Source organism: Dermochelys coriacea, chromosome 22, assembly GCF_009764565.3.
Source record: "Dermochelys coriacea isolate rDerCor1 chromosome 22, rDerCor1.pri.v4, whole genome shotgun sequence".
Classification (NCBI taxonomy): Eukaryota; Metazoa; Chordata; order Testudines; family Dermochelyidae; genus Dermochelys; species Dermochelys coriacea.
Window position 1 is genome coordinate 15295074 of NC_050089.1, and position 26900 is coordinate 15321973.

Genomic DNA, 26900 nt, shown 5'->3' on the forward strand with positions numbered 1-26900 from the left:
CATTTCTTGGCGAGTGTGGGTTCCTTTTGCCATAAAGCCCATTTCTGATGTGTAACTGAGAAGCGCATATTTACATCTTAAGGAGGTGATGATAAATCTGTTTAACTTGGGTCCCTGTGACCCAGGAGTCCTATTTTTGTTCCACCAAGCTAAGTTTTCATGTCACCATTTGAGCTTTGGCACGAGCTTAGCTCTCTTTGGCAGCCTCAAACATTCCAGTCCCAAGGCTTTAAATCAAATATACTTAAATCGGCTCACATTTTTCAAGGTTATTAGTGAAACCTAGCAGCTGCCCTGTTTTAACTTTATTTTGATGGGACATGTTGAGCTTCAGTCATCATTAAATACCTTCTTAAGAACACACATTCCTAACGTTGCACCTTCTCGTCAGAGGTCATAAATGACCTGATTTTCAAAAGGTGCTGACCAGCCATAGAGTCCCATTTATTTCACTGGGAGTGCAGAATGCTCAACAGTTCTAAAAACAAAACAAAAAAATAATAAGCCATGAACTGGTTGCTACAAGACATTTAATCAAGTACTAGTGCAAGTTTATTTCTTCGACTCCATAATCTTCCTTCTATCTGCGAAAGTCTTTGGATCCATTCAAGCGATCCTAGGCAGAGCGAGAGAAGAGGTTCTCATATTTTAGCCCAACAGAACTGTCATTGCAAGCCACAACTCTGTCCCCATCCCAGTTTCTTTGCCATCAGTTAGCCGAGCAGGTTAAGGATACAAACAAAAATATACTGGAATACTTGTCCATCAGGTCACATCTCCTTATACACGGCACACTTCTAGCACAGAAACACGGAAATCATCAGATCAGAGCAAAGGCATGGTCTGTCTAGCTCAGCATCCTGTCTGACAGTGGTAGGTATCAGCTGCTTCAAAGGAAGGTGCAAGAAATCCCGCAGACCACACTAAATTTCCTTCCATTCCCCATCTGTTAGAGCCTAGCTTATTATCGGATTCCCGTGGAACTGGCAAACTATGTTTGTACGTGAAAACTTGGTTAAATCAAATTCTAACTACAATTACAATATGATGTCTGAGTTTGGGGAGGCAGAGAGAATATTTGAATGGATTACAGACATATACCTTCTGTCCTAGGTGGAATTTTCATTGTCCCCAAACCAGCAGCCACCACCAAACCCGTGGAACAGGTAAAAACGTTTCTGATGTTGCTAACTGAAATTCAGCTCTCTACAGCATGCAATGGGTCACATACGCCATACATTACTATTAAATATTTATGCCAATAACCAAGCAGGTCAGGACCTCATTGTGCCAGGTGCTGTACAAACATGTGGTAATAGCATTGAAAATAAAGTACAGTCAGTATTTAATTCCTCCTGTTTTGGTAGCCTGTACATTCCAAATTCTTTCTCTTTCTCTTCCTAATCTGGTATATACAGTTGCTTAAACATTATTATTTGTAAAAACCAATCCTAATTAGTTTGACTTTAAATAAGGAGGGTAATTATTTGAAAATTTATTAACTGCTGCTTGTCCAGTGAAGTTTTCAGATCAAATGACATGGTGAACTACTCCTGTTCAGCGATGCAGCAATTTATATTACTGATCGGTCATTAAAACCTCTGGCACAAAACCGGTTGTGTTTTCCAAGCCAACAGTGTCCAGGTGTCAAATTTCAATCTCTGAGTATAAATTAAGATATTAATGGTATTTATCAGTTTATCAGTAATAAAAGACTCGCTTGTACTAAATTAAGCTGTTCCTAATATAGTACAAAAAGAAGTGGGCTCCTTCCCCACACACCGCTTTTAGTTTTACTTTAGAGAACTGGGTAAAGACTCTGAAGCATAAATGAAATACATGCTGGAGCAGCCTAACTGTTAACTCTTCAATGCTCTTTAACAGAAGCATTCTAGAAACTACAGTGTTTGCACTATGTATTTGTCTCAATATACAACGCACAAGGGAGTTCCCTGGATTTACCTATTATTGTATTCAAATAAACAGAAAAACAAAAAACCCTGCCAAAGCACAACAACAAAAGGAAACATGATAAAAACCGTGTTTGCTCTTTGGTAAAGCAACCACCATTTTATCCACCACTATATTATTTCGATAGGAAATAAATGGTCAAGTTAGCTTATGTATGAATTGGAAATACCTTTCTCTACATCCATATCCTTCGTGCTGAGCAATGCATGCAAAAAAAGCCTTAACCACACATGGCATGCATCATTGCATGCCACCACTACTTATTTTGATAGATCCTTTTGGTGTATTGTGCAGTTACAAACCGAACTGAGCAGGAATGGAATTAAGACAACACTGCCATATAAACATTACTGTTTGTTAATCTAGTGTACCCTTCAATGGTTCAAAAAAAATATGACTCAGTATGCATAAATGGTTCTTTCCTTGCCTTTGCTTGAACGTCGTGTGCTAGTTAGAATCACTATGTACTCAGCTTGTGTTTTGAGATAGCAGATGGATTCTGTTTTTGAATATACAGATTTGCCAGAGCCATCAAAGTTTCATATTAAAACAGGCAATTTATTAATAAAACTAAAGCACTTTGACAAAAAAAAGGAGAGTTCAGAGTTATTAGTACAGTTTCACCAAGAAGCACACTCAGTATACCTTGCAATAAAAGTATCTATTGGTAGTAACAAGCATTCAAGGCATATAGCCAAACAAGTCAATGGCTGAACTTCCGGATCACTAAGGAACCAACATCTACAGCCATACATGGCTCCCATAAACCCCTACATCTCACTATGCTCCCCATCTCCACTTGGAGTTATCACTCAACGGCAAGCTGTAAATTTATCATGGGGCCACTCTGTTTCCAAGTGTTTCAGAACAAAGAGAAAAAGAAACAACTCCAAGGGGTTCATCCCCTGCATCAGCTACCTATCAAGTCTGTGGTCAGTCTGGCAGGAAAAAGAAGTATAGATGTGAGAGGGAGACAATTGCTGGCCACTGCGGGGAAAGGAAAGGGAAGAGAAAAGCCATTAGCTTTTGGACTCGCTCTGAGTTTATATTTGAATATGTGGGGAAGAGAACCTCGGGGAAGAGTCCCACATGACTCACTCACACGGGGGAAAGAATTAGGAGCTCCCATCTAGGAGCCACTCACAGAAGCGTCCATCTCAGGGACCACTGCACTCTTTAGATCTTCAGCCACAGACCAGCCCCCTAAGAATCTGGTTCTCTTTCTTTTGGATATATTCTTAAGTCAGACATCAAAGAGTCTCTCTTCTGCAATGCGGGACTAGGCACTCAGTCTCTGGTGACGATCCAGTCAACATCTTGACATCAACTACACGTGTCCTATGCCAATGAAACATGACCTCTATAGAGTCAAGATAAAGGACAATTAATTATTCACATAAATAGGATGAAAAAGGGCACTGATCTGCCAATTCAGAGTGAGAATCTTCTGAAGTCCCATTGACTTTGAGTCAGACTCCTGAGTCACTTTTGAAAATAGCACGTAAGTATTTTTGAAAAACTTAAATCATCAGCTTTTAAGATGAGTAATGACGGAGATGGTTAGATTTCCTTCAAATCTTCTTGCTGAATATTTCATCTGAATTTTGGATCTATACCATAATCGTGATCAAAAACAGTGATGCAACCATTGAAAAAAAATCAGTGAATATCCAATTTCAACAAAACAGAAATAAATTGTTTGTTGGAGAGCGACCAGGGACTAAGAAATGTAACTGAGCAACAGCATTTATTTCAACTCCTGTATTCAAAGCCCTGAAATGATAAGGGTATTACTAGCCATCACCCAACAGGAAAAAATAATGGTGTTCTTTCTCGTGAGTTACTGCAACACCCTCCACACCTCTTGGTTTGTTTTTTGCTAGCAGGTGAGAAAGTTCTGCAAGACAAATGTTGACACAGTTAATAAGTGCTTCCTGTCAGTTTCTACTTCTCTCGTGGTGGTCACGCCTCTGAGCAGCACACGCTCATACAAGCCCTAAATGAGAATTTCTCCATCCTTTGTTAGAGACAACGTGGGTGAGGTAATAACTTTTATTGGACCAACTTTGGTTGTTGAAAGAGACAAGCTTTCAAGATACACAGAGCTCTTCTTCAGCTACTGTGACACTTTGAGTACCTTTCTGAGACCCGGAGAAGAGCTCTGTGTAAGCACAAAGCTTGCCTCTTTCTCCAAGAGAAGCTGGTCCAATAAAAATTACCTCTCTCTCTCTCTCTCTCTCTCTCATATCCTGGCACCAACATGGTGACACCACCACTCTATCCTTTGTTTTCCTTTTAAAAGGACAGCAATATTCCAAACAGATACATAGAACTCACAAGAATAAACATCTGCTAAGGACACCATTTTTCCCATTTCTCTCGTTCTTCTCAACCGTCTTTGAGGTGGGGTGGGGATAAGTGTGCAGTTAAATCATTTTAGGGGAAGTCAGCCAGCATGTAAAACTCAGCTTGGCAAGATGGAGCCACTACAGGTCACTATTTATGTGAATGAGCCTTTCATAGCTGGCATATATGACCCTATCAACATGTTCTTCATGGAATAGGACAACAGCTCTGAGGCAGGATATGCCATCATGTAAAAGACTGAAAGCTCCCCAACTCAGCTTCTGTAATACAAGAGGTTTTAATTCCCTGGCAACAACATCCCCAGACTCCTTCTCTTAGATTCCAATCAAACCATCTTAAATTTTTGAAAACCGAGCGCCGAGTAACATTTTGACAGATCATTTCACGTCCAGCGTGTGTAGCTGTCAACCCTTTTCTACACTACGGTTTCAGGTCACAGCTGATAATATGATCTGATCTTTCAGAACACATTTAGTTTAGCGGAGAGACAGAAAATATTAGTTCTTCACCAGATTTTTGTGTTTCATCCAGTAAGACATCTGAGTTTTCTGCTTTCAACGGCTGTATGTGGAATTTAGCACAAGGAGAAAGAGCTTTCAAAGTAAGGAATGGGGTGGGGGGGAACATTGGTTTAGTCTTGGAAAATTCATTTTTGTAGATTTTGTAATGAAATAGGAGATCTCATTGCAAGTCTCAGCCAAATCCCACAAGTCAGACAGCTGGTTCTTCTCCTAAGTGTTTCCTGGAATGGCCATGATGGTGAAAATGCAGGTACAATGTCATAATACACAAATATTCAGAAATATCCAGCAGAACCATACTGTTCCTCCACAATCAGAGGGCACTGAGAAAAGAAACGTTGGGTAAGAACTCCTAAAGAGCTGTCGGCAACTTATATAAAATGGAGATGCCAGAAAGCCCCATGTAGTCTATCCATTTCTCTGCCTTAGCCAATGTTTGATTGTTCCCTTCAGTATATCATTTAGGGTTTCATTCAGTTTAGTTTTAAATCTTCTCAGGCAATGAGACTTCAACTAAATGCCTTGTTGTCAAACTGACTTTAGACTTGAGTTAAAGGAAGCCAAAATAGTTCAGAGCAATCGTTTAGTTAAAATCTTGTCCTTTCAACACCTCACCTCTTTAGGGCCAAACAGGGCCCTAGGAGCTGAAGCGAAATCCAAAGCAGAAAGGGCTGTGCCTAGAAAGCAAAGCCCGGCATGCAAGAGGAAGACAACACTCAGACAACAGGAGTTATCAGAAGGGAGTGAAACCTCTTGCGGGTAATAGATAGAGGCGATCCCACACACCCCAACTGCCCTGCTCTGACCTGGGTAACTAAAAAAAAAAAAAAGAAGCAGCCTGTATCGTCTTGGAAAAACATTTCTCAGTGTTCCAGAACAGTACCTGAATGATGCAAAAGACACATGGGCAACATTTCCCAATAGGGACCAAGAGTAAACCTGTAGTTCCCCTGCTGGGCCATTTCATAGACGGTCGTCAGGTCACATCATCTCCACCTCGTGAGTAGGGTAACCAGGGCAGGCCTAGTTTGCATTTATTCTTTGGCTTGGCAGAACTCAATAATTTTTTAATAATATTGATGGATAATATCAATGTTTATTTTAAATATTTTAATTTTTTTTGTCTATTTAAATTTCAACAACTGTGGGAAATTGGGGGGGGGGGGGATCAGAGACAATAATTATTTAATGACAGTAGACACTGAGATTCAAACAATTAAAGCTTTATAAGCCAGCTGTTTTAGCCAAAGTGTAAAACCTGCTTTAGGCAGCATTCATTACAATGTGTTTTGTACACATTCAAGTGGGACTCTAAGTTCTCAGCAGGATTTCTTACTTTGCCTATTTCTAAATTTTGATTACCACCAAGGGGAATTTTTATGTATTTATTTATTTATTGCTGGTTTGTGCGTGTGCATGTGCAGTGAAATCAACATTTACGGGAAAAAAGCGAATCTTTTCAATCCTATGTATTCTGCACAGTCTTATACAGAAGTTTGAGCATCCTTAAGAAATGGGGCTCCTTTCCCCCCGCATTGCAAGGATCACCTCTTAGGAACTGAATGGGAAAAGACAAAGGGGGCCAAAAAGATGTTCACCCTCTTCCCTCAAGACTGGGAACACTCTCTTTTCTCTTGGTAGAAAGAACTCTAATTTTGGTTTTTGGTAGAAGAGGGCTTTTGGGAACAGCTCTGAGAATTAAGAAAAACTGTTTTATAAGGAAAAAAAATCTTGCTGCATCAACCTGTGTGTGAACCTGGGAGAGAGGGTATGATCTGCTATCTCCGGCTGGAGCTAACAGACAGGTGAACACCACACAACTGTATCTTTTATTCCTCTGTCTGGCTCTCTCCAGGATTCCTGGAAAGTTTTGCCTGCTCGATCAGGTGTCACTGTGCAGACCAACTATGTTTTCTGGGGATGTGTTTAAAAAAAAAAAAAAAAAAAGTCAACATACCGGTGTGTGTCTGTCTGTGCGCCTCCAGGGCATCTTCTTTAGAGAACTGTGCACCACACTGATCACAGACAAACGCTTTGGCACCCGCTAGAGAGGGAAAAATATAAAAAAAAAGAGCATATTATGAAGATATCCAGGCACAATACAAGTCTTCAGATGATCCAACGGAAATACAATCTGTAAACATCTTTGTCAGAGAAGATATTGCAATAGGGGCCATTTAATGTACAGCAGGAAGGAAAGAGACACAGACAACTTTAAGGTAAGAGTCTCTGTGCCAAGTAAAACATTGTCAGACTCTTCAAAACACTGCAATTAATGTGGATTTTGTTTGTAATAAGTCAAACCAAAACAAGTTAAACAAGTCTGTATCCAACATTGCTAACTAAAGCAGTACTCGATAATGCGATACAAAATTATCCATGCTTGAAGACAGGATAGAGCAATTCTCTATGGCATCACTTTGTGCTATCGTGAAAGTGATACAAACTCTGATCATTCCCAGAAAGGGAGGAAATGTTCACTGACCCATTCAGTAGAAGGATCAAATATTTTACACCTAGTAAGATAACCCAGAGATCCCAATTTATCCAGGAGCAGTGGGTCTTCTGCAGCACCAAAAGAAAAAAAACACAACACAACAAAACATACAGTTGTAGTAGCTCAGAAGAACAGCCTAATAATAAAATACACTATTAATATTACATTGCTCTTTACAATCAAAGAGCTGCTTTCCAACAAATTAGATATTTGTTTTAAAAAAATCATTAGACATCAGTGACTTTCACCAGAGTTGTAACTGATCTAATTTTAATTGGTTTTCCCGCACTCTCTGCCAATTGTAGCAGTTATTACCAGTATCTAAAGAGGAGAGGAAAGAAAGAACGTAGAATTATCTGATAAGAAACATGGCAGAAACAACACAATTTAGTGAAAGGCACAGATATTTCTGTGACTATTAGAGAGATGTGGTATTTGTGGGAATTCTTAGAAAATTGCTATCAACATTCACTGCATATAGTCGGTCAGAGGCTCTAGTTATAATGAGAAAAAAACAGGATGTCTAACAGCAGATAAGTAACTTACAGATAAAAATAGATTAACAATATACACAATCTTCTAAGCATATGCTGCCAGGAAAAAGCTGTGAATGCATTTGTTAGATTTTGAAGTTTGATTCATCTGCTGTAAGAAAACTAAATGATTAGAGTATGACAGGGTAATCTTCAAGCTGGTATAATGTGAGGGAAAAAAGCCAGCTACCTCACTTGTCATTTAGACCTTAGCTACATAGCTTCCCCTGCTACATTTGAAAGCGTTCCCATCATGAGACACCAAAATGCTACGTGGCTTATTTCCAGGAATTCAGATAGCATTTCTCATCCTCATCCCATCCCTCCAAATTTAATACGAAGAAAAGTACTTCACTGCCCCCCAAAAAAATACAGGGCTTTAGAGAAAGGTGCATACAAAACAGGTACAGAAAGACAGAGGTGCCGTGAGATCCATTAAAGAGAGAATTCCTTTGCCTTTAAATTGTCTTAGTAACGGCTGGCTCACGGGCAGAAATATTTGGCAGCAGTGAAATTAAAAGTGATAAATTTTCTCGCCAAGCTTTGATCGATAATAGAGGTCTCATCTGTTAATCAATAAGACAGTCTGCCTGTTTACTGTGCATATGTTGTTCTCTGCTGCCTTCGGTATGATGTCAAGTTTGCATTCAAAACAACTCAACTGTGCATAAACCACATGGCTGTTCCCTTTAAAAAAAAAAAAAAAAAAAAAAAAAAAAAAAAAAAAAAAGCACTCCAGTGACATCATATGGCCGGTTACACATTTAGAAAGCCATTAATGGAAACTTGCTTCTTTCAGCTACATGCAATTTTTTTAAGTGTATATATTTTTATTCAGGCAGATTATTTCTTAAGAGTTTCTTTATGGGATAGGACCTGAATACAATATGGATGTGGCCAACTTGACTTCCAGCCAAGCTTACGCTACCCTAGTTCAAAGAGAAAGGAGATAAAGAGAACAAGCAAGGATAGGATGCCAGCTGCCCCTTTCCTCCACAAACAAAGTACTGCTTTAATAACAAACACAGCTCTATTACCAACATAATTAGAAAGGTCAGTTCTATTACAGTCTGTCATGCCAGAGATTACTCAGAGAATGTTTTGTTCCTGGATCATTGACCCAAAAGGCCAGTACAGTCCCTATTGGTACTGCACATGCACCGAATAGCCAAAGGCTGACATCTCTGAGACTTGGGGTAGAACAATCCGATTGCAGACAAATGCCAGCTCATTCTCAAGCCATTTACTTTTCCTGAAACAGCAACAAAAAAACCATGTAGTCCACATTTAACCCCAAGCATATGCTAATTTGTGGCAGGTCTTGTTTTGTTTTTAAAGAAGATGCACTTTGGGGTTCCTGCACATCAAATATAGCATGTCTGAAATGACTCACTTCTGTGCTTGCTCTCCTCTTCTGGTTGGCTGCATTGCATTAGAAGCAGCAATATACAACTGGAGGAAGAATGCTAACAAGTTTGGGGCAGTCTGGGACAACTTCCTGCCTTTCCTAGAAAATGGATAAAACAATACATGCAGTAGGCAGAAAGCCAGTTTGAGCGGATGGCATGCCAAAAATGAAAACATGTAGGCAGATGTATAGTAGGGCTTTAATAGCCTGATTCTAAGAGGGGCTCAAAACCCCAGACAGCCACTCAACTCAATGGTAGTTCAGGAGTGCTCAGCAACTCTGAAAATCAGGCCATTAATTTTATCAGATATGATAGTTTGCCCTGGCTTACAAATACAGACATGCATTATTAGCATTGCAGCCCTGCCTTCCAGCTTCAGTCAAGTGCAGTATCAGTTTAGTATTGGCTACCTCCATTGGAGGATTACATCCTGAACTCGAAGGAAAGGACATACTCTTTGGTCTAATAGACGCTTTCAGTCTCTAACTTCCTGGGAGCCTATGATATACAGAACACTTTGTTAAGTTTCTGTGCTGTGCTTTATTAAAATAAAAGCAGCTTTGATAAGCACTTGCACTGCACTGTCCAGGTTTAAATTAATTCAGCCCAATTCTATAAACTTTTGGGAAAGCAATCGGTGAACAATGGATAGGCCAAGGTATCCTGAAGTATGAAGCCACTGAACAACATGCAAGGGAAGCACATAATGTATAGTAAACGGTCACTGGGGCAATGAAACTGCACAGATGCATCAAACTCCTTCAAACCCCCAATGGGAGGCACTACCCCGGAAGTTACATAAACCCGATACAGCAGCAAGTTTCACTAACGTACCACATCAGCTAAGGCAACACAGAAAATAGGTCATCATTTAAACACCTTCAGGTTGTTTTCCACTTGTCCTGGACATCATTAAAACCTGGATGTTCACTGCTCATGGCTGTGAACCTGCTTATTTGCAGCATTCCCTGACCCAAGTATAGCAGTGTTGTGTCTTTTGCCCATGTGGAAAATGAAGTTTCCTGATTGGGTAGGTCCTTCTTTAGTCTCAAGATGTTCATCAAGGGTCAGGAGTAGGTGGGTCAGGACATTGTATGTACCAAAGAAATCTGCCAAAGAAATTGCCAAAGGAATCTGAATGGGAACTGACCGCTACAATGCTGTATGACCAGGACACAAAACAAATCCACAAGGCTGTGATGCTACCCAAGCCTGACTGCAGAGTCTTGTTGGGCTGGAGAAGCAAACAAGCCAACCGCCACCACCCCATCTTCAAAGGAGATATAACCATCAAGACAAGATGGGAGACAGACAACAGTAGAAAATCTTACTCATTTTTCCAGGCTCAATAGGCAGTTTTTGCAAAGCAACGGAAAAATGCTCCCCCTCTGGGAGAAGTTGGCTCATGTACTTTGATATGCCTGGGCTATAACTACTGCTAACCCCCCATATGCCACCCCAAAACCCACAAACAAAAATTGAGAGATGCAACTCAAATGAGAAAGGGGGGAAAAAATCTCAAAGACTAATATTATAAATGCAAAACAAGAAAATAAAGAGCTTGCCAGCATCTAATGGAGGGTTTGAAAAATTCCTTGAGATTTTAAAATAAACATCTTGAATGTTCTGATGAGATATGCATGCTTGGTTACATAAGGAAGTACAGAGTGTACCAAAACAGCATACCCCAAAAAAGCATAAGCTGTCAGAACAATAAGTACAGACATAGGGCATTTTACAACAGGCTATGCTGTACAGTTTTATTTACAGTACCTCTTATCAGTCAGGGAACAGTACACTGCCTGCCAATTTCAAAAGGCCAGTACTGTGTGTTCTTTCACTCAAGTAGATGTGTACTCCAGGCAGGGAATTTTTTTTTAATCAACAAAACAAAAATTGATACAGAGCCAGAATTCCTGTAATGTACACATGCTCAAGTGGGAGAAGGGGGCAGAGAGAAGAGAATGCAGTGATTGAGCATGTAAATAGTTCAAGGTTAATTTTAATATGTGAGTCACCAGGAAAAATGTCATCCAACATCTGAGCTTATTATAACAGAGTTTAGAAAAAATGGGATATTTATTAAAGAGAGCTCTGGAGAGGTCATGATTGAGAGCAATACATCAAAAAAGGTTCGGGTGTTACTTAAGAAAACATTTAGAGAAACTATTACTCCATTGAAATGTAAATATTTTTTGGGTATTTTAGTAAGGGGTTTGCATTGCCTACAGTATATATCTTCAGATGATCTACCCAACGGGACGGAACTTTGCATGCTGCCAAGGGTCAGCTGTGATGGAGAGCATGCCTTGTAACTGGCACAGAAGTCTCAGAGGCTTACATTTATATTTGTACAAGTAAATTTATAGCCCCTGCCTAATAAAGGTCTGTGCTGCAAAGGACTGGCATAAACATATAATGGAGCGGCTGCTTTTTCCATTCAGCAGGATTCTGCATAGTCACTGCTGTCCTCTAGACTGGCTGCAAATCTCCATACTCCTCACCCTCTTGAGAATTCAGCATTATTCCATCACCCTGAATGTAAGAAACAGCTATAGCCCCTTCTCCACAGCCCCAGAGACACTAATTGTACCTTCCAAAAACAACCCCCTGCGGTCACCAGCGCCCACAAAGAACAAGCAAAAGATAAGAGACAGCTTCTGCTGGCTTTTGGAGAGGGAGTGGCGGCTGTGGAAATAAATAATCAAAGTATCAATGTGGATGAAAATTAAGAACTGCTTATTTTGAGTGATGTTTCCAAACACAACAGTAAAGCGAAGCCTGCTTCAGCACTTGAACGCCATTATCTCATAAAACCTGAACACGAAAAACCTTTGTGCCTTAGGAACTCTGGCATTAGGGGTAGGGGAATCTGGTGGCCAAGAAAGAGGATGAGCACCAAGTACCACTTAACAAGGTTTCAACACATAAGCCTCCTTGTAACAGGCCAGCATCACTTTTTGGCCTTGGAAGAATGAGACTTAGTAGCCAATAGAGGAAACATCTGTGTCTACCTATTATTCTCTTGGTCAAAATTAAGGATGACTGTCATTTGGGACAGGGGGTTCCTTTAAACGTTGAGAGAGTGAAGACTAAGCGCGAATCCTTGACTGAACCGACTACTGCCTGTATTGCATTAGAATGTAGACATCCAAGTGAAGCATCTGGGCCCCAGTGTGCAAGGTACGTACAGAGGGAAAAGATGGTAGAAGGGAAAGATGGTCCCTGCCCCACAGAATGTTGAATATTTTTGTTTATTAGTAGCGCTTTATGACGGTTAATGGTTTCCTTCAAATGTGCCTTGGTTTCCCTCTCTCACCTCACTCACACTTACTTTATTCAGGCAAAACATTCCAACACTTTTCAGGGCCTGTCGGTCTCTTACTTTGGGTTTGTACAATGCCTTCCCAATGGACCCCTCGATCTCATTAGGGACCTGTAGGTGCTATCAGAACAACAGGCAGAACAACCAGGTTCAGAAGTTATACAGGAGCAGCTCCCCAAAACTAGGTCTCTGATAAAGCTGCGACTCTTCTGGCAAGGCTGCAAAAGGCAATTATGAAAGGAACCACTACAATTATTTTGGATGAGAGAGAAAAAAAAGAGAGTTCATCAGCACGTGGCTAATAAGATCAAACTAGAATTGTTGAACATGCTTGAAATGGAACATCTTAAAAATACTTGGCCAAGAGTGCCAAGTTTTAAACTGCACTCTAGCACATCTGGGCAAACTCCGACAGGAACCTGGCAGCCAGGGATTTTCTAGCACCAGTTGAATCTGCTCGGACCCAGACAGTTCCAGCAGCTTAGCAAGACCACATTAAAGCCATTCTAGTAGAACTAGGCAAGGCAGCCAGAAATAGTAAGCCTGTGCCACAACAATCAAATGGAAGCTAGACTTGTAGCTTTTGACATTCTTAACGTGACAAAGAAGGGGCACATAGGAAAAGCATAGTCTTAAGACAAAGCTGACAAACTCACAGGTGGCTTGCTTATTATAAACTGGTTTCTTCCAAGGCCTAGAATTCGAAGAGAAATAAAGAGGGTGGATTATCGAAAAACAACCAAAATGTGTGTCCCAAACACAGTCATTTCTTAATATTCATGTACAGAATCTCACTTTTCTTTGGGAACCAAGTCTAATGATTTGTTGTCTAGCTACCAAATTACTGGGGAAATGTGGTAGACTCTCTCCATGCAAGTGAGAGAGCGTTAGTCTACACTTAATTTTACCGGTATAGCTATACAAAAAACAAAAAATAAAACCATCAAAAAACCCCCACAGATGGTCCCCTGGTCTTTTGCTCTCCTCTGGATGTTACCAAGGTGACAAAAGAATAATGCATCCAAGCTCCTCATCCCATCCAGGATACTAATCTGTAGAATGGTGGCAAGTTTGTGGCAGCTTCTCTTTCTGTCTCCCAGAATTGAGACCAAAAACTTCAAAGGCCTCAAACCACTGTAACATGGCTGCAAGCCTTGAAGTAGTTTCCTTCTTCTACTTGCAAAAAGGTTTTATGCTTTTCTGGTTCTAGTTGGACAGGTTTACCTCGCAAGGGAGATGGGCTCATGGGGACAGGCCCACTGTTGTAATTACACAGCATGAGTGACTTTTTAAGTCTTATGGGACCCCATAGGAAACCAGATCCCCAAACTAGTATCTAGGGTTTTCTGTTTGCTAAACTCACTGCTGGTGCATGATGCTCCTGCACATAGGAGAAAAGCTACAGAGGCACACACCTTGCCCATCTCTAATTACTGATTACCAGGCAGTCTGACCCTTTGTATTCCTCCTACAATATGAGCATATTGATAGCCTCCTCCTTCTAATGCTGTAGCTGCCCACACAACCAGATGTGTCTAGATGATCAGAATGGTCCCTTCTGACCTTAGTATCTATGAATCTAAACCACCAGGATGCGGCAAAAAGGAATATCATCAGTTTGGACTGGGATATTCACCGAATTCACGAAACTTCTGGGCAGAACCAGGCAGAACACCAATCTCATTGACTGTTCAGTTAATCTGTGCTAGAATTTTTCAAATAGGCTTTATCCAGCTCGATTTTGGACTCTCCATCTTGAGCCAAGATCTGGAAACTGCATGCATCAATGTGCAGGAATGATTATGGGATTATGAAAGATAAAACACAAAAACAACCAACAAAACCTGTCTCCCGTAGATCTTCCAGATAATCTTGTGGGTTGTTGTGCAATACAACCTGATGCTACCCTGGCGTTCAACTCTTCCTTGCCTCTGCACCCAATATCAATGGGATATGTGACCATGTAACCCACTTGCCTTCACAACGTAAATGGGCATTTGACAGAGTTTCCCAGCCTGTCTGCCAGGCCCTAGTCCCTGTTCCTTTCCTTCCACAAGAGAGGTGGTTACCTTAGAGAGACTCACCAATGAGTTGGTTACATATACAGAACCAGGCCCTTAGCTTGTGTGGCTCCACTGAATTCAATGGAGCTTTGCCAACAGAGCTGAGATCTGGCCACTGTACCTGCCAGAAGCTGCAGATAAAGATGAAAATGTCCTTGGTGATTTTTGCTTAATAAACCAAAGGCACCCCAAAATTTCACTCCCTAAGCCCTCACTATTTTTAATTCATTTAAAAGAACGAACAGAATCCTTCAGACTCCCCTGGGCGTTTACACTGCAAAATGCAGAGACAATTGATCAACTGCCAGCTGTCTGGTTCAACTCTGACTTTAGAATAAAGCAAGCAGCAGGCCTTATCATTTGACTACATCTTCTGTAAAATATCCTGAGTCTCAAAGACATAGCTTAAAGGTCCTGGTTAAGTGATACCACTAGGATTGCGCTACGCCTTCAGAAAACCTCAGCTGATCTGAAAAGAGAGCTTTTCTATTTTTAGTCACTATCAACCTAATAATACTTCCCAACACTCATTCAGTTTAATTACTTTATTGAGGACAAGAAATAGGCTCTCCAGTTTTAACACTTCTGATGTTAGGAAGTAGTAAAATGTTCTAACTGGTTAAAAATGACACTCGTTGGCTTGCCTTTGGTGTTTCTGAAACCTTAATTGTGGCTCAGGCAGTGGATCTAAAGATCCTTGGTTGTTTCATAGCTTTGATTTCTACCCCCCTTTCACCATAATTGAGATGTTGCATTACAAATATGGCAGTGGCATTTTCAGAGTAAAAATATATATTCTTAGAAGCTTGACTTTCAAGACAGAATTTTTCCCCATCGCGCTTAATGGCTGTGCTTAGCTTTTTTTTATTGTTCTGTTTTGTTTAGCCGGGGAGAACGGTCTGGGTGTGTAACTGTTTTTACTGTATTATGTCCTGAACATTAAAATGTACCTGACATCTAGAATGACATTCACTTTGGGGCTTGAAAACGGAAGCATTTGAGATGTAATAGAGGACCTGAAAATTGTGAATATGGAAATGCATTGTTGGTAACTCTGACTCTCACGCCCCTTTGATACTTGGCAGCACAAAGCATCCAGAGGTGTGTTTCCAACATACAACATGAAGATAAAACCGACTGTTTCTACCTCAAGCACCATGTTTTAAGCGCTCTTCCACATCCTCCCCCCACTTCTACTAGATTTCATTTAGAGCCGTAAATGTTATCAAGATGACAGACAGAGCACATCTGTTCAAACAGGGTTTTATAAAAGGACCCTTTTGCCTTTAAATGCTGCAAGTCCATTCCTCTGCTTAGGTGTTCAGCTACCTTCATAAACCTGCCTTTCCTACAAAGGCAGACAAGTAATGCCTCATTAACCTTCCCAACTAATTTTACAGTTTACTAAAACACTGTTTTCCTGCACCCATTTAACCATCCCTGACTGTGATAAACTTTTATGGAGATGGCAGAGAGGAGAAAGACAGGAGACAGGCTACGACGGGGGAAGAGATTAACAGAAAACGACATGCTTCCGCATTAAAGGGTTGCAATTTTTATCCACAGGAATTGGATGACAGGCACAGCCTTAGAGAACAGTAGTGTCAGGAGCAGCGTCTTTGTGTCAAAGGGCTACCAGAGGTCTTCCTGTCTACAGGAATCTGTCTGCAAGAGGATTCCTTGATGCTCTGACAATTACAGGGCATATTCCACCCTGACTTACAGGGCTATCGCAGTGAGATAACTTGCAGGTGCATGAAGGGTGTAAGCCACAGAAGAATCTGACAAGGACTTTCCCTGGGTTAAAGGAATGGAATTCTCTCCAGATTTCTCACCTTCCTGGTGTTACTTTAATTCAGCCCAGCCCCACAGCTCATCGCAGAACCCAGGAGAAGCCCCTCTAATTCATCAAAAAACTCAGCCTGGTGGAGAGAGATTTTCCAACAGGATTGCATGAAGTCTTGCTCATGGTATTCATTTAAGACCTTTGCAGTTTTCTGGTCAACTGCATTCAGGTACCATCCTCATCCTCTTCACCAGGATCAGGTGGAACAACACCCAACTCAGGGCTTGCATGCAGCCACTAAGTGTTTTACTACTGCCTAGAAACAGGAAAAAAAACAAACAAAGCTCCCAACCACGTTAAGGTCGCTCTAACAAGATCACCAAAGCAGTCCAGAATTCCAGGACTTCTGTTCTCTCTCAATGCATTGCATCCAGTATGCTTGTGATAGATTCCAAAGTAGGCTTTACACCAGAGCTTTCTTTATTTGGATACTACTGAAACCACATTTGTTGGTTACAAGCCTGCCTCGAAGACTTGGCAAAAACATCATGCCATCATTCTTCACTGGTTCTCTTTACAGACCTGGGGTGAATTTTCAATGAATTGCATAAGGTGTTTTCTAACTCCCATTAAAAGTCAATAGAAGGAGGATAGCTAAAAACCCTACTCAGCTATAGAAATAGGCTCCTGCGGTTTCTTAAGTAACAGCTACCAATGACCATCTGTAAGCAGAATGGGGAACCTCTTCTCTCTGACAGGGAAAAGGTTCAGTCTTGGCTGGGCTGTTTGGGAAATGACAGCTGTTAGACCCACTTCCTTTCATCATGCCCTGAAGGCCCAGAAAACCCTCAACCCACTGTTTTCAATACTAAACTTGATTGCCGTGTAGGTGTTCCATTTTAATCCCAAAGCGTGGCATATTATGTACCAGAGTTTGAGCAAGCGTTTGGAGAGTGCATTCCTTCAAAATATTTTGCCCATTTACTTTAAAATAAAAGGAGGTGATAACACTTACTCCTCTGGCATTGTGTCTAGTGCAAGGAGGCTGAAAGGAATCTGAATGACTAAGTGAATACAGGATTCCCTTCCAGCTGTATTTCCACAACTCACCAGTGAGCGTTTCATATATAATAAATATATTCCCACCCCCTTCTAAAACACAAGAGATTAATATATAACCTCACATTTTTGAAATGCTGTACATAACAAGAATGTGGAACGGAAATATGGATTTTTTTTTAAAATTGCAAAGTAAATTTATGCATTGTTGTCACTTTACTACCTAATTAATTCAGTAATTTCAAAAACAATTGTATTTATGTTCCATTTACCACATCAAAAGAACAAGGAAAAAAACCCACTGATGCTAAAATAATACCTCAAGGCATCTATTTTTAATCAGTTAAAAAAAACTGGTTTCTGTACAATCTCTCTTGGGCAGACCACCAACTCTAGAAGAGAGAAAACAGCCAAGCCCTCTATGAGGGCCTTCCTGGCTGCCGAAAACAGAGCTTGTCAAAAAAAAAAAACAAAAACAAAAAACAAAAACAAAAAAAAACACACAAATCCATAATGGCCTGAGGCTCCTCTCCAATCTATTTTCTGCTCAGCTGGTTTTAAATGAAGTTATTATGAGTCATTAAAACACCCGCAAGCCTGTGGAAGTCAGCCAATTACAATTTTAAATTTAGCCTGTTCTCTACCCCATTCTCTTGTTTTCTTCTTTTGCCCACATAAAGCCGCTGTGGGTTTTTTTTTTTATTATTATTATTTTTTCCCTTTTTCTCTATTTTACCCAGAGTGGAAGAGACAGTTATAAAAATGTCTTGTATTTTATGTCAAAAATATATCCAAGGGCCAAAAGAAGGAAACCAAGAATAGTTTCTGTGATTGGAAAATGCAAAAGATTAGTTTTGGGGGGGAAGTGGGGGTTAGTATTAAAAAAAAAGTAATCAGTGAATATAAGAAAAATAAAAAGCATAGGTTTTAAAAGGTAAAGACAGACTTCTAAATTGAGCATGAATGTCAGGGTAAGTCACCAGATATGATGAGCTCATTTCGTTTTTAAATCTGGAAGGTAATGGTCTGTGCTGTGCTATTAGAGCAAAGGAACAATTTTCGGCTTCCATGTAACCCTCATTGTACAATTGCCTAGGATATAAAAGCAGCCCCCACCCAACCCAAGTCGAGCTTGTTGAATACTGTTTCCTGCATAATCATAGTGGTTTATGCTGCTTAAAGCAGGTTTATAAACATCTACTGTTATCTTTGGGACAATCTGGCTGACTAGTGCATGCATTTCAGATCAGCCTGAATGTTCTTATTTGCTCTCAGAAGGTGGAAAAAGATCACCAGGGAAGAAAAATAGCATCCAGGGTCAATGGGAGATCACCACATCCATACGGACACTTTGGCCATGTAGATTAAAAAACCCTGTGGCTTCTGAACTCACACCCAGCCCACCCTCTACTCAAAACCTACACAGCCCTCTTTCTGCAACACCTAGATTCCAAGCCGCCCCACAAAATAGCCTTGTACAGTGGTGATGCTTTTGGTTCCGCCCAATTAGATCTGTAGCAAGTTGTTATAGATGTTTAGACAATCGTTCAAGCATCTTGAATGGTTCACATAAAGGGCGTCTGGATAATCACCTTCACGTGCTGTGAGGTTGACGGTGTGACCAGAGCACGTTTCCTGGACATTGCCAGTGCTCCCACATTACCCCAGCAATGGCACAGTGCACAACCTAAATTTCTGACAGCATCTCAAATTTAGGGGTGGACTGACATTTTTATTCCACAGTTCATTTCATAACATCTTGGCGTGGACCAACTCCCTTGGCCAAAGGCCCAGCAAACGCCCCGACATGAAGCGAAGGCCTCTTTGCAAGAAAAAACTCTTTGCACTTATCCACCTCCCCAGTTCCCATCCATCAATTGATTTTACAAGATATTTCAATCCACAGACAACCAGGAATGCCTTTGAAAGCCCAATGTAGTCTAGGACTATGGCTAGAGAGCCACCACCCAGGCTTTGTAGTTGTATAAGGGACATATGCTCAGAATCAGAAGCTTTTGCATTCCCCAAGAGGGACACTCTCAAGGTGGTCTTAATGGTTCCTACATTCTCAGCTTCCAGTATAGGGTTACAAATTGAGATAGACAGAGATGCAATATGTTGACTTGATTCTGATCTCTGCAAGGATGAAGTAATAACTCCTGATTTACACCATCATGAGAGCAGAATCACTTATATTCTCTCAATAATGCTTTGGGTGTTGTGGACTAGAGCTGGGGTTCCCTGAAGAAACACTCCTTTGGGAATTTCTGAGTTTTAAGGGGTTGCCAACTCTCCTTTCCTATTTCCCCACACAAAGCTGAAAATTTATGGCTGGGTGGTGGAGGGATGGCTCTTTTGGGGGACACGTGGCTAAAAATCTTTTTCCAAATGGTTCCCGACACCTAGACAGTAAATGGCAGCAAGGTATAATCTCACATACCCAATGCGTCCGAATAGACCTGAACAATTTCAGCAGCTTTTTACACTTGCTGATTTTAGAAGATTCTTACAAGACATTCATCCACAAAGTTCACCCGATTGAAGGGAGTTCTTCCCAAAACAGGAAAACGGGTTTTGTTTTTAATACAACGTGTAAGTGGAGCTTTTAAGAAGTGACCCCTTTGCCACAAACCATGCCAACAGAGAAGCATCACAAAGGCTAGGTCAAAGGAAGAACCACCAGCATTCCAAATCACATTCTAATAGGTCAAATAAGTCAAATTGGGATGGAGAAAGAGGGAAGAAAAGCATCTAATTGTTTGGGGTTGTTCATTAAAACATTCAGGTCCCATAAAGGATTCAGCTTTCAGAGATGGGCTGTGTAGGTGTGATGCCAGAGTTGTGCCCTCATCCAGGGTGCAACTGAAACTGAGAAAGGCACAGAGGTCAGGCTGCTAATTCTGTCCATCCAACTTTGCCCTCGTGCCTAGGTACTGAAGCATTTCTGTGCCACGTTGCAGCAGACTCTGAGTCACCTACTTGCAAGCAGGGCAAAGGTCAGCACTGAGTGAGGAATTGGCTGCTCCCAAGTTCCTGGGTTTTGGTTGGCCTGTGTTCTACCCCGAATGCCGTTTTAGAGATGTAGTCCTGGAGTTTAGCATGTCTGGACGTCACCCACAACATGGCTTCTGCCTCCCAACTTACCTACCCGTCATGGTCAGACAGCAAGGGAAAAAAAGTTAAGAGCTTTTGTAAAGTCTGGAGCATTCCACCCTTTTGGCCCTTTGGCGTCCTGCCTCTAAAAAAGTGCTCCCGCCAGCCCACCAGCCATTTAAAAGAAGTAAACCCCACATGAAGGGGAAAGCTTAGAATTCAGAGAAAAGGAATGCAAGAGACGGAAAGGCACTTGACTAAGCACCAACCATGTCATCTCATCATCAACTTCATTAGCCTGTTCCTCCTCCCATAGCAGCTTATGAATTTGTGGGACTATTTTGGGACTAAAAAAATAATTTTGGTTTAGCGAAAAATAGAGTTTATTACACAATTTCCACTTTTCTCTCCATCCTTCAAGTAATGTTCTATCTGACAGCCTCCTCTCAGAGGGGAAAAAATGACAAATCCAATCCAAAATGCAACAGCCTGTGTTCTGTTCAGAAAGCACACAGTGTACTGTACAGCCCATAAAACTCCAAACAGCCTCCAGACACTTCTGCAATCGTCCTCCATCAAAACACTTTGTCTTGCATACAAAAATAAGATACAGTGCTGAACAGAATACAAAATCAGCCCATTACAGTACAGGGAGGCTGCTACTTAGCAACAAGGGGGCTTTAAAGCTGTGATACTCTACAGGAAACAAAAATCTGTCAAGCCTGTTGGGCAAATGATAAACATTAGCAGTATTAAAAAACACAAAAGCCATGTAAATGGATTGCACACAACATGGGGAGGAATTTAAAGAATGCATCTTGGGGAGAGGGGGAGGATGGTTTGATCATCAGCATCACCCCAAATCTGGATGCAGAGAGTCCTGAGCATGTTTATGTTCTCCTTTTCGGGAGGGATGGAATGTTTTCTAATACCGCAGCCTACAGTGAACTTTCAGAACTTTCCCATCTCGCATGCATGATGAGAAACCAGAGAGAAAATGGGTTACAGTATGATGATCACATATATTTAGCAGTATTAATGTAGACAGAAGTGCATACGATTTATTTGCTACAGAGCACACTATGGTGTAATGGGTCCTTGCATTACACTCTATGCATAATGCTTAGCAGAACACCTTGAATAACAAAAAGCATCCAAAAGAGGGGGAGGAGTAGTGATGGCTGCAAAAATAAATGTATTTCATCATCAGGTAAAGGGGAAAAATACCCTGGCTCTGGATCAGCAGCAGGGGCTAGGACTCCAGCCAAAACAGGAGCTAAAAAGCAAACCATATTCTTCCAGTCTCATCTTAGACTCTTGAGGCAGAAAAGGAAGGCAGGGAGGGTCTGGGGGAAAAGAAATGTATATTTCATCAGCCAGTGTATAATTTATAAACAGCATTAAACAGTTTGTTTTCTTTTTTTCCTCTCTCCTGTGTATGAGGGTTGGATAGCAGTCAAGCCTGCATTAATTTCTGCTTTGGGTACAGTGTGTTCTTGGATGCACATCTGCGAATGATCATAAACTCTCTGGAATGCTGGCAGAACATCCAGACCTGCCGGCAAGCCGATGACATCACTCTGGGAATAAATTTGGGATGCCAGCCAAAATTCAAAAAGGGAGAGGGAAAGGGGAAGAGGGAGGGCGAACAATCTCCAAAGAATCTCAGCGCTTCCCTTTTTTCTTAACTTTGCATTGATGCACACCCCGACTTCAGCAAACAATAAAATTTTTAAAAGGTAGCAGACAGAGAGGCAGCTTAATTCCAAGATGAACATCTCAGATACTTCACGAGAAAACATCTTCTGTAGCTCAACGCTTAATAAGGAGATAAGCGCAGAACATGAAAAGGAAGAAAAGTTTACATTTATTAGAGACTGGTAGCAAATGAATTAACCACAGCTTTAGATCTTGGCTGGATAACACCAGCCCACTAGGACACACGACTATCGTGGGCCACGCCAGCAGAGCAGGGGAGGGCACAGGGTTGGCGATTGCACAACACAGCCGATGAAAGGAGGTGGCTAGTGAACCTTGGGCATCTTTGCACCACGCATTTTGCCACTGCTTTTGTTGCAGCCTTTCTACTCCTTCATGCCAGGCCCCAGATTTCAGCTGTCAGGATTCTCCTTTACTCTTGTCACATCAGCAGCTGAAGTCAGAACACCTGCATCACCTCGCCTTCCTGTCATGCAGATTATACATCAGACGGAAGGAAGGAAGAGGCAGCTTCTCTGCTTCAGGTGTCAGAATCCTACAAGTGCTAGAGCAGTAGCAACCTGGGAGAAGACGACCCCAAAATCTCATCCCACCGCCACACCATGTGCACACACGCTTCCAGGGTCTGGCTTCCCCTCAGCCCCAAGAGCTCTCTAACCCCCTGCATGTCCCTAATCCCAATTCAACCCTTCCCCGCACTGTAGCCAGGTCAACTTTTCTTAGTGGCTAAAAAGCTGGGCTCAGATTTTGGTTGCCCTTAAAACAGGGTGCACGATAAAAATTACCACCACTGCCCACCACAGGCAGAATTCCTGTGCTCCTTAAAGATGAGCTGCCATGGAATTTTAGTTCTGGCTGTGACACTACGTGCCACAAATGGGATTTAGTTCAGTAGGGCCAGGCTGTGGGCAGACTTGCCTCCCCTTCACTGAAATCAACAGGCAGCCTGAGGCCTGCTCAGAGGTGAACACCGGCTGCAGTTTAGGAGTCATTTCTAGGCACATAACCCCAGATTGGCCACCTTTGTCTCCTCGCCACAACTGTGTCATTAGCAGCAGTCTGGCTGGAAATGTGACTCTCCGCTGCCCTGGGCCACGTCACAGACATTGACCTGCTAAGCAGCACAAAAGAATTAAGTCAACAAACAACACGGTCATGCTTAGGGTATTATTTTAAGATTGAGAATCTGCCAGTGCGAGGTTACAAAATTTTGAACGAACACCTGAGCATTCAAAACAATAACTAAAACAAGGAATCACACCTTTGCGAGCAGTGTTCCTTGGTGTTGCCTGTTAGGGATTGCATGGTGGATTAGTGGATTAGAAAGTGTGTAGTTTTCTCTCTCTCACATACAACACACACTTTACAATGGGTGCCTCCTGCAGCAATCTCTCGTTTTAATACATTGGTAACTTTTTGAAACATTCTCCTTCTGAGCTCAGTAAATCCAGGACTGGTCTTTACATGGAGGAGAAGTGTTTTGTTTCGGGGGGGGGAAGGAAATGGGGGTTCTGTTTGCACTCTCCTCATCTCCATTTTGGACTGGGGGAGGGGAACCATTCTCTCAAACAAAAGTTACAAGCACCAATAGCTGAAGCTGGAAGCATGGAATTTGCCCTGGCCATCTTCCTCTGTAACAACTAGGCCTTGGTGTGGTTTGAAGAAAAAACTAAAGTCTACAATGAAGCCCAATGCAAGCAACTTGATAACTGCAACCTGAGCATGCAGAGGTGTTTTGGATCAAGGCTATACACATTCACTTAAAAAGAGATGCATATATATGTAGCTAGCATTTGTTGGTTCAGAGAACTCAAACTCTGCTCATTAAGTCCATCGAGCATGTAAACTGTATGTTCCAAATAGCTTGAGATTTTTCCTTTCTCGCCTCCCACCCTCTTTTCTTTTCCTGGGAGGAAAAAGATTTAAACTTTAACGTTTCTTAATACCCACTTCTAATTAAGAGAGCAACCTTAACTCAACCCTATGGAACACATTTAAGGCTTTTAACTACTTTGTCCCTCATTAAATGTAAACCTAAATAAACTACGTTTATACCATATTTTAGCTTAACATATACTGCGTGTGTAATACTGCCAAGTTAACATTGCCAGAACACCCTGAACACAGTATTAACAATAAGGTTTGCCTTGCAGTTTTGTAACGATTATAATTATGCTATACATACATGCAATACTTATGCACACACTATTCCATGAGAAACACACTCCTAAATGGAGGGTGGCACTTTTCCAGACCATGTCCCCATTCTCTCCCTCTCTGCTTTTCACAGTGTCACAACAGCCCCCATACATGTAAGCATTTTAGCTCTATTTGCCTATGATCCACATTCTGCAATACATCGGTAGTGTGCTATGGCCTATCCACTCATATAGGAATATATGAGCCAAGTTCCAAAGAGCTCTCAGATCAATGGAAAACCATATGCAAAGGGAGGATGGACAGGGACAAAACTATCATTAAAAATAGAACAGTATCAAACCATCCCCTGCACCTATTCTTGGCCATTAGTAGCAGGTGTCACAGCAGAGGTGGTTTTTGATATGGTGAGGACAATGGCTTTATAGACCACTTCAGTGAGAGCATTCATAACATCAAATTCTAAGGTCAGAAGGGATCCTCTAGACTTAGCTGCGTAGCACAGGGCTTAGAATTCCCCCCAGTATTTCATGCACTGAGCCCATACACCTCATAACTGAGCCCCAGCACTCGTTAAAGTTTATTTTTAGGAAGGCATTCCATGAGCATATTAATAAAAGCAGGAAAATGGGATGTATGACCGGACCTCAAAGACAAGACTGCATCAAAAGACTAAAGAAAATGGATAGCTGGACTGAAAAAAAAAAAAGAAGAGGTAACGATCAGGAAGGACATTTTAGGGAGATGGTATTAGACACAGCAGCCTTTGTTTCTAATTCAAGTGTTTTCTTCTCCTTATATAGAAGTGACGACATGGGTCAAACACGTGCAAAACTGCCAACTCCAAGTGTTCAAAAATCATGCGATTTGCTTAAAAATCATGAGATTAAAAAAAACAAAACAAAACAACCAACAACAGTTGGGTTCTGTTTGCCTTCTGGCATTGGAATATTTAAAGATCACAGTTTCCAGCTTTTCTCCACAACTCTGAGGGCTAGAAAACTTAAAAATAAACAAAGCCGAGCTTGTCAAGCAATCTAATTTCAGCAGCTCGAAAGAAAGACCACCAAATATTGTGGGACTGGCAAAAACACTGGGAGAGGTGGCAAGGGTTCAGATTCACCCGTCTTGCTCTTTTCCCCGCTAAATAAAATGGGTAGATATTGAACTTAGCCCCAGAGAGTGAAGGCCAGATACTGGAGCACTGTCTATTTATACCAGCTGTGGATCTGGCCCCACAGTCTCTCAGCTTCTGAGAGAAACCAGAAGTGGGAGAAAGAGAGGAAAAAACTTTCTAACTGATCTCCTAGAGCTGCATCAGAGCATTTCTCCTTTCCCTATGACTGGAAACCCCCAAAAAAGATTTCCCCCAGCACATCACCAGAACTGACAGCAGGTTATGTGAAAGATGACATGAATTGAACTGTATGTTATAAAATAAGCACCGATTTAGTGCTCATCCCTCCCCAAGCGCCCCCTCCTCCCCGCATTACAGTGCAATACGACCTCGATAGGAGTCTCAGGACTGGGACAGGCCAGAACAATCTCGTTAGTTAATTCATTAGTTTATTGTTTATTAATTAAACTTCTCTATCATCAGGTATCCCTCAAACATTTGATTAGTTGAACACATTCCAACTGAAATGGAAAAACTTCAATTAAATGGAACATTTACTACTGCCATCATCTACGGCCTTTTGAGGAGTGGGGGGACCCCAAATCATAAGGGTCTCCTACAGGGCAAACTTCTAAATCAACAAAATTGTTCATTTGGACAATGAAAACTGATTTAGGAGATTTAAATTTTAGCATGCTAGTCACTGAAAACATGACCTCATGTTGTGGATCCAACACGACCTCATTTCATGGAGGGGGGTGGGAGGGAGTAAGAAAGGAAAAGAAGAGGTGCAAAGGCCTCATGTTTTAATAAATAACAGTGCTGGAATTTAATGCGGCTGTTTTCGAGCGTTCAAACAGCTCCTTCTGCCTCCCCCCACCCTCGGATTTCACCCAACCCCAGACAGATTAGAAAAAAAAATTAATCTTGTATGATGACAAACTTGGCTCAATGTTCACTGTACATACTGTACCCACAAGGCTGGCAGCCCGCCAGGGATTGGCATGGGGCCAAAACGACAACAACACACACAGGCAGCACAAGCCAAAAAAAGGGGGAGGATGGAGGAGGAGGAGGGGGAAGGGAAAACACAGCTGAGATGCTAAGTGCAGTACACGCGGCCTGCCACAATGCCAGGCATTAGCCAGGACCTCAGAGGCGGCAAGCGACGCACCCTCCCTGGATAGTATATATTCCTCACTAGACAGCTGGCACCATTGCCTAGAGCACAGCAAGTGCAACCTGGATTAACTCCGTTGACTTCAGGGGAGCGACTCCGGGAA

At 41.6% G+C, this 26900-nt stretch overlaps 1 protein-coding gene across 4 annotated transcripts in view; it reads right to left on the reverse strand.

Annotated features, from left to right (window-relative positions):
• ZBTB16 (zinc finger and BTB domain containing 16) overlaps nt 1–26900 on the reverse strand; it is a 185647-nt gene that overhangs the window by 65748 nt on the left and 92999 nt on the right. For all 4 annotated transcript variants that reach the window (XM_038380589.2, XM_038380587.2, XM_038380588.2 and 1 more), the window contains exon 4: nt 6817–6903. In XM_038380589.2, coding sequence (XP_038236517.1) covers nt 6817–6903 — 87 coding nt within the window. The remainder of the gene's footprint in view (nt 1–6816; nt 6904–26900) is intronic.